Raw genomic sequence first — 8,456 nt, 5'->3', positions numbered from 1 at the left:
ATTAGTGCCCTTAGAAGGGGATAAAGGGACTAAAGTGCTCTCTCTCTACCATGCGAAGATACAAGAAGATGGCTGTCTGCAAACCAGGAAGAGGATCCTCCCCAGACACTGGATCTGCTAGCACCTTGATCTTGGGACTTCCCAGGCTACAGAACTGTGAGAAATCTGTTTGTTGTTTAAGCCACCCAGTCTATGGTAACTTGTTATGGCAACCCAAACATACTTTTAAGTTATATCCCAGGACTCAGATTAGCAGGCCACAACCCAGCAAATCATTTTCCTTGACTGTTGCTTTGGTATGATGGCATTGACTCATGGAAGTTGGGAGTGCAGAAACAGTTCTGTGAATCTTGGAATTGTATCTGTTATCAGGATGTTGTCTGTAACATGACAATTACAGATGCCTCTTGACAAGGCTAATGAGGAAAAGCTCTCTGGCTTTTATAATAGGAACATTTTTTCTCTGGAGCCACTGGCTTGCTTTTTTATTAATCTTATGGCTGCCTTAGGTTATATGATTGATCAGTATTCCTCCTTGGTGCTGCATACCAGGAAAGTTGGAACCAAGTCTAACACTTTTACATATCATTTAGAACTTCATGGGGTAAGTGTTTTGTATACGTCCGTTCTAGATGTTATTAGTATTTGACTGTGGCCATTATACAAAGGAGGGATTTTGTGATAAAATATACATAGGTGTGCTAGGGGCAGAAATGACCTTACCTTAAAGTGGCTTTAAAGTCTCCACTTAACATGTAAAGGCAACATGGAAAACCATGCGCAGGTGATTTTACAATCAAAATGCATTCAAGTAGGAAATTTATGAACCAATCAAGTAACAGTTGTATATTACATTTTCAAACTTTCACTAGCTTCAGTAATATATCAGTCATTAATATTTCAACATTAATTCAGAGTTTTCTTTCCCAAAGTACTTCTGATTTGTCAAACAAACATAACAGGAGACAGAATGTACAGTGTTAAAAATTTATTTCTGAAATACTTTATTTTCATCAGTACACATTATATTAAGTATAGAATTTCCTTAAAAATTAACAAATAACTAAGTTTTACTGACGGGACATTGATACAGAGAAACATCTGGCTCTTTTGACTTTTCTTTTTACATTTATCTAAGTTCCAATAAATTCTCAGGTTAAGGTTCTTCTGTGTTATTTCTGTCCAAGTTGTGACAGCTAAAACAATACAAAATTATAAATGTAAATTAACCACAAAAGAAACATGCATTCAAACACATTTGTAAACACCTTAAAAAATGCACACTTTCATCAAGGTAGAATTTAGGCTTCCTCTTTCATTCACTGCATTTCTAGAATAAAATTTCCCTCATGTTCACCACTAACTCAAATGTTTAGGATTTGAAGTTATTTTTAAATTGAATAGCAAACACTATCATGGCAAAAAATGGATAAAACATTATAGGTATAAATTCAACTAAAACAAAAAACCCTGAGAATGAAGAAAGTAATATTAACTCAGTATGAAGATGTAAAAAAAAAAAAAAAAAAATGGGGACTTCACTGCTGACAGTTCACTTCTCCAGATATTTATATTTCTAAAAGGTCATTAAAAGGAATAACTTTTCAATTTTGAAGGCTGGGTAAACTGTTGGACCAGTTCTCCAGAAATGGCAATTATAAACTTTAAACAACATACAAAACCACGAAGGTGATGGAGAGCAACTGAAAGCAGGTGGGCTCTGGAAGACAGTCAACATTTGGAAGGAGAGAACAGCACAGGCTGAGTTCCCTGGTCTTAGCCTGAAGGAAAGCCATAGTGCTATATTGGCGGCTAAAACTCTGAAAGTCTGCAGTCTTTCTGGCCTTAAGTACCAGCGGAGTGAGGGGGAAATCCTGGAAAGGAGAAAGCCAGAGCAAGAGACTCCTAAACTCTGTGTATAGACTTTTTCTAAATCTACAGTGAAATCCTGAGCCACCTGTGAACTAAAGAGCTTAAATGAGATCTGAGCTATTGTCTAAGACACAGAGTTTGAAAATGAGTCTAACCAAGTTAACTGCTTGCTAAAACCACATATGAACAGTCTTCAGAGGAAACAGAATTCTCTAAAACAGTCACAATAATGGTACAGTCTAAAATTAGTCAATATATGAATAAGAAAATGTGACTGATTCTCTAGGGAGAAAAACACTGGTGACTGACAGTGAGATGATCCATGTGTTATAACAGACAAGGTTTTATATGCAGCTGTCACAACTATCCTCTATGAAATAATGGAAAATATGCTTGCAATGAAAATAAATCTAAGTAGAAATACCAACTGTATTAAAAAAACAAAATGAATATTTCATAACTGGTAAATATGCAAACAGGAAAATGGGGATAACAGTTTAAAGACTTAGTGAATATAAGGACAGAGCAACTTAAAATTGTACACTTTAATGAACAGAATCCTCAGAGATCTGTGGGACAATATAACCAATTGAACATATATGTAAATGGAGTCCCAAAAGGAGAAGACAGAAAATTGGGCATAAAAATACATAAAAACAATAGCTGAAAATAAACTTGTACCTTCTGAAAATGCAGTGATCCCCAAATGAGATAAATACATAGAAAGTCACATAAGACAAACTGCTGAAAACCAAAGGTAATGACAAAATCTTGAGAGCAGTCAGAGAAATTACATATAAAATCACATCTGAATGACTGCTGACTTCCTATCAGAAATGGAGGCAGAAGATTGCAGAATAATCTTTAGAATGTTGAAAAACTGTCAATTCTGAATTCTTTATCCAGTAAAAATATCATTTAAGAACAAAGGTGAAACAAGGACATTTCATATAAAATTAAGAGACCTCGTTGCTAACATACCTGAGCTATACTGAGTGCTAAAAAAGGTTTTTCAGTCAACAGATAATTAGAATCTACTCTAAGGAGGGATGAAGAGTACTAGAAACCATTATCTGTAAATGCAAAAGATTTATTTCAAGTACGAATAACTTTCTACTGTCTTAGGTTAATGATGTATGTAAATGTAAAATATATGACAATTACAAGTGCTGAAGGAATAGGTCTATAAGGTTGCATGGTTCCTGCATTTATTTCAAGTGGCACACATTAATTCTAGTCAGTGAACAGTTAAACAAGTATATATATTGTGTTCTCTACAGCAATCACTAAATTAATAATGCAGAGATATAGCTAAAAAAATCTGTGGGTGAATTAAAATGGAATTCTAAAAAGTGTTCAAATAATAACAGTAAGGCAGGAAAGGAGAAATGCCAAACTAACAGCAAACAGTACAATGGCAGACCTAAATCCAATCATACCAATAATTACGTTAGATGTTAACAGACTAACAGACTCCGATTAAAAGGCAGAGTGTCAAAATGGTTTAAAAAAATACTAAAAGATCCAAATATATACTACCTACAAGATATAACTTTTCCATTTACTTTTAGCTTGTCTATGAATTTTATTTAAAGTATATAACAGCAAACTGTAAGCATAAGGCTAGAGTAGCTATATTAATATTAGATATGTAGAGGAATACTGCACAACAACAAAAGGATTCTTTCAGAGGGAGATAAAACAATCATAAATCTGTATGCACCTAGGATCAGAGCTTAAGAGAAAGAAACAATTCTACAATCATGGTTGGAGATTTTAATACCATTCTTTCAGTACCTGATTGACCAAACTGATATTTATAGAACCCTTCCTCAACTTCTGCATAATGCACATTCTTTATCATATGGAGTGCTTATTAGCAAACCAAACCAAATGATGGGCCATAAAAGGAAATTAAATTTTGAAACAATGAAATCATGTGGAGAATATTCCCTGACCACAGGGAATTAAATTAGAAATCAGTAAAATAAGATAACTAGAAAATCTGCAAATAGTTGAAAACAGCAATAGATCTCTAAATTATACATGGGTTAATGAATAAACTACCAGGTAAATTAAAAATATTTCAAACGATTACGAAAATATAACATAACATTTGTAGAATGCAACTAAACCAGTGTTTAGTAAGAGTTTTAATTGTATAGCTTTCAATGCTTATTTTAGAAAAGAAAAGCTATAAATTTATTGCTTTAATATTCCCACTACATAAGCTAGCAAAAGAAAAAGTAAACCTATAGTACTCAAAACAAAGGAAATAAATAGTAGAAACCAATGAATAGAAAACAAACAATAGAGAAAGCATAAACAACATCTGGTCCATTAAAAAAAGATTAACAAAATTGAGAATTCTGTAGTTAACCAAGAAAAAGATTCCATCATGCAAATAGTCTAGGGTAAGCAAAACTAATATACAGTAGAAGGATACTGAGATACTGTTTTGGGGCAAGGACTGACTGGGAAAGGCCATAAAGGAACTTTGTTAGGTGCTGGTTCTATACCTTGTTAGGTGTTTGGGTTACTCAGGTGAACACTTCTGACAAAACTGAGGAATGTACACTTAAGATCTGTGTATTTCACTGTTGTAAATTTTACCTCTAAAAGATTAAAATCTAAACAATGAACTCTAAGTAATGGTACTGACATTTAAGTATTAAAGGAGAAGTGTACTGATATCTACAATTTACTTTAAAGTTAAAGTATTAAGTTGGAGTGATGAAAAGAATGAATAGATAAATGGGTATCTTAAAATGTTAATGGGGAACATACATGTGTTTACTGCAAATTCTCTAACTTTTCTATATATTTGAAAGTCTCATAATACCACTGGGCCACTACACTGAGGTTAAAAATACCCGAACCACATAATGGGGGTAAAAAAAAGTTGTGCTGGAAAATGATACTAGGAATAGTTGCTAAAAATGAGTACGGGGTACAGTTAAAATTTTTGTGGCAACTAAGGCAAAGGTGAATGAACATTATTGGTCAACCTGCTGAGCATCCCAGGTAGTTCAAACCTTTTTAAAAGAGCTCCAGTTAATATAATAATTGAGGACATTGGGAGAAACAATACTAAAAAAATGTATTGACTCTATGGCTCAGCGACTGCTGTTGTTAACTTTTAAGGTGAATGTAAATTCCATCGCATTGGCTGAGCACGTTTGGTAGTAACCGCCTAAGAAAGTTACTTGATTTGTCAGCCCGATTTGTGACATGCTTGGCAAAGTCAGAAATGTGGACAGTGTGTGAGGAAGTGCTGAACTGAATTCTGACTGAGTAGACGACTCCAATTTTATATTTTCTGAACTTATCTTTTCATAGATTTGGGATACTGGAAATACTGTTACTTATCAGTTTCTTTATAGTTGTCCATGGCAAACCTTTACATTCTTATAGCCTATGGTTTCAGCTGAATTATATTCAGGTGAATATAAAGATTCTCTTGCTCTCTTTTGAAAAGTATAGAAACTAAAAAGGTCCACTTTACCTGTTTTATGAACTGTGTAGCGTTAAAAAGTTCACTGCAGCCATATAAAATGTGTTTGCCTTGTTTCCCCTGTAAAAATCAGAGAAAGAACTCAGATACAAGTAACAGGTCATATTTTCAATATCCTTAAGACTTCTTGTTATTCTTAAAGGTTTTTTATTTTGGGAGTGGTGGTGATAAGGATTTTATGGTACACCTATCTTAAAATTGCATGGAATAAAGTGGTGAAGTGGCATATTTAAAAACATACATATTATAATACACTGCTGGTGCTTTTATACTGAAAATATAAGAAATTTGATGACTGCCATTTTTTTACAGAATCAACAATTATCTATAAAATCTTAGGCCAACATTCTTGCAACATAAGATTGTACTACCTGAAGAAAACATTCTTAGAGTTTTGTTATCCAGTGTTGTTCAAAGAGGGTATTTTATATCTCTCTGATCACATAGCCAAAATCACGACCAGGCTCAATAGCAGAAACAAAAAAACATGACATAAACCAGGTACAAACCGTAAATCTTTACGTTTTCTACTCAACAATGCTGACAAGCTAGTGCAAGTTGCCCCGTAGCCTATCTTGGACACTAGCACAGGACAAAATTAATCACCAGTTAGTATATTTCATTCAGGGTTGGACAAATTTCTTCATCCATTCATCCACTGATGGGCAATTAGGTTGTTTCCATATCTTGGCTACTGTAATCAATGCTGCAAAGAACATGGGAATGTGTATGTCTTTTCAAGTTAGTGTTTTCTTCAAATAAATATACAGACGTGGAATTACTGGTTCATCTAGTTCTAATTTTTTGCAGAACCTCCATACTGTTTTCCATAGTGGTGGTACCAATTTATACTCCCATCAACAGTGTACAAGAGTTCTTTCCTCCACATCCTTGCTAACACTTGTTATTTGTCTTTTTGGTAACGACCATTCTAACAGGTATGAGGTGACATCTCATTGTGGTTTTGATATGCATTTCCCTGATGATTAATTATGTCGAGCATCCTTTCATGTTAGCCATCTGTATGTCTTCTTTGGAAAAATGTCTATTCAGATCTTCTGCCAACTTTTTAACTGGATTTTTTTTTTGCATATAGCCATATGTAAAAGAATGAATCTTACATCATATCATATACAAATATTCAAAATGGATCAAGAATTTAAATGTAAGAGCAAAAACTATAAAATCATTAAAAGAAACATAGGAAAATATCTTTATGACCTTGGATTTGGCAAAAAATTCTTAGATAAGTTAGATTTCAGAAAAATAAAACAATGTTGGTATTTTAAAGGACGCCATTTAGAAAAAGACAACTCACAGAATGAGAGAAATTACTTGCAAACCATGGATCTGATAAGTGTTCTGTAAAGAACACTTGCAACTCAATAAAAAGGTAAAATAACCAAAATAATGAGCAAAGAATCTGAATAAACATTTCTCCAAAGAAGATATACTAAGGTCAATAAGAACATGAAAAGATGCTTGACATCTAAGTCATTAGGGAAATGCAAATCAAAACCACAATGAGAGACCACTTCATACCCACTAGGATAGCCAGAATCAAAAAGTCAGATAATAAGTGTTATGATGACGTGGAGAAATCAGAATCGTCATACATTGCTGGTAGAAATGTAAAATGGTGCAGTCATTTTACAAAACAGTCTGACAGTTCCACACAGGTTAAATAAACAATTATGATGATCTAGCAATTCCATTCATAGGTATATACTCCTAAGAGAAATGAAAATGTTTGCACAGAATTTACCTATGGTTCCAGGTGGTCAGGAACAGGTTTTACATAGAATAGACACTCATTTTGGATAGGAATTTGTACACCTGGTGACTGACTGAAGCAAATACCTTTAACACTATTAGAGGACACAGCAGATTCTTGCTAAATCTGATGGTCTTCTAAACCAGGCGCCACATTCTGGGTAAAAATTAATGATAAATGAAAAGGAGAAGTCTTGACTCTATGAAAGGGAACCACTAAGTGAATAACATGAAAAGGGAATGCTAACATGATCTTGGTAACTTGTAAGAGGCTGAGCAAGAGAATAATACTCTTAGCTATATTTACAGATGCCCTCATATTTGCAGCCTTTGTTTGAAACTGGAGGGCCAAGATAAGTCCCAGGAGGTGTAAGACAATTTATTCTGCAGTTACTCATGTGAGATATCTAGACGATGCTAATAATATCTAAGTGATAAACACTTAGAATAATTCCAATGTTTTTCTTTTACAGGTTTTATATATCCTAAAGGATCCCTTTTGGGAGGCAAAATTAGGATACTGTTGCCGCCCAAAAGCATATAAAAGAATTTGCTCAACAACAGAGTCAAAGACCTCTGTGTAACTATTAATGTAAGTGGTGATTTGTTAGATGCCAGATTACAGGGACATTAAAATATCTGCAGCAGGACTGACTGGTCATAGTGTACAGTGGAATGTTTGGTAAATTACAGTGTTTCTTTAAACTTATTATACCTGTACTTCAGTCACTACACTACAAAAATGATTAATATACTTTTCTGTTCTATAAATATAAAAAAAAGATGTAGAAAGAAGAATGCTGACAAGTGTAACTAAGGTTAACAAAGGAGGGCGTGTGGACAGGATTAATTTCAGCTGGTCTGTGGCAACCTCTGGGAACTAGTCATGTTGACCCTCGGTCAAACCTGGATGAAACAGACCAACTGGTGATTAATATAGTCCTGTGCAAGGGTCATGGATAGACCAGGCGACAACCTGCACTAGCTTGTCAGCATTGTTACAAAAATTGTACAGATTGACGTTTGTACCAGGTTTCTGTTATGTTCTCTTGGATTCTGCCTTTGAACCTGGACATACAGCCTGGTTCTGGCTATGTGCCCAGAGAGGGCTATAAAAGACCCCTCCTTATATAAGACGGATATTCCTCTAAGACCAAAGTATCTTGCATAGATCTAGGTGGTTTACATTCTGAAGATGAAGCATGTCCTGTGCAACTGAGATCGGATCCCGGGAGTTGTGCCTGGTAGTTCGAAGCTACGTGGCATCTGCCTAGGTTTGTTTTTTCCTTCTTGCTGT

The 8,456-nt window shown here is 34.5% G+C and overlaps 1 protein-coding gene across 3 annotated transcripts in view; it reads right to left on the bottom strand.

The window, feature by feature from the left end:
• Positions 1-973: 973 nt before the first annotated feature.
• The window catches only part of SCFD1 (sec1 family domain containing 1), an 87,531-nt gene continuing 80,048 nt past the window's right edge, over positions 974-8,456 (bottom strand). For all 3 annotated transcript variants that reach the window (XM_006906855.3, XM_015585545.2, XM_015585546.1), the window contains 2 exons: positions 5,378-5,446; positions 974-1,196 (listed from right to left, as the gene is read on the bottom strand). In XM_006906855.3, coding sequence (XP_006906917.1) covers positions 1,173-1,196; positions 5,378-5,446 — 93 coding nt within the window. In that variant the 3' untranslated portion in view covers positions 974-1,172. The remainder of the gene's footprint in view (positions 1,197-5,377; positions 5,447-8,456) is intronic.

Source organism: Pteropus alecto, unplaced genomic scaffold (assembly GCF_000325575.1).
Source record: "Pteropus alecto unplaced genomic scaffold, ASM32557v1 scaffold171, whole genome shotgun sequence".
Classification (NCBI taxonomy): Eukaryota; Metazoa; Chordata; class Mammalia; order Chiroptera; family Pteropodidae; genus Pteropus; species Pteropus alecto.
This window is presented reverse-complemented; position numbering and strand designations above follow the sequence as displayed.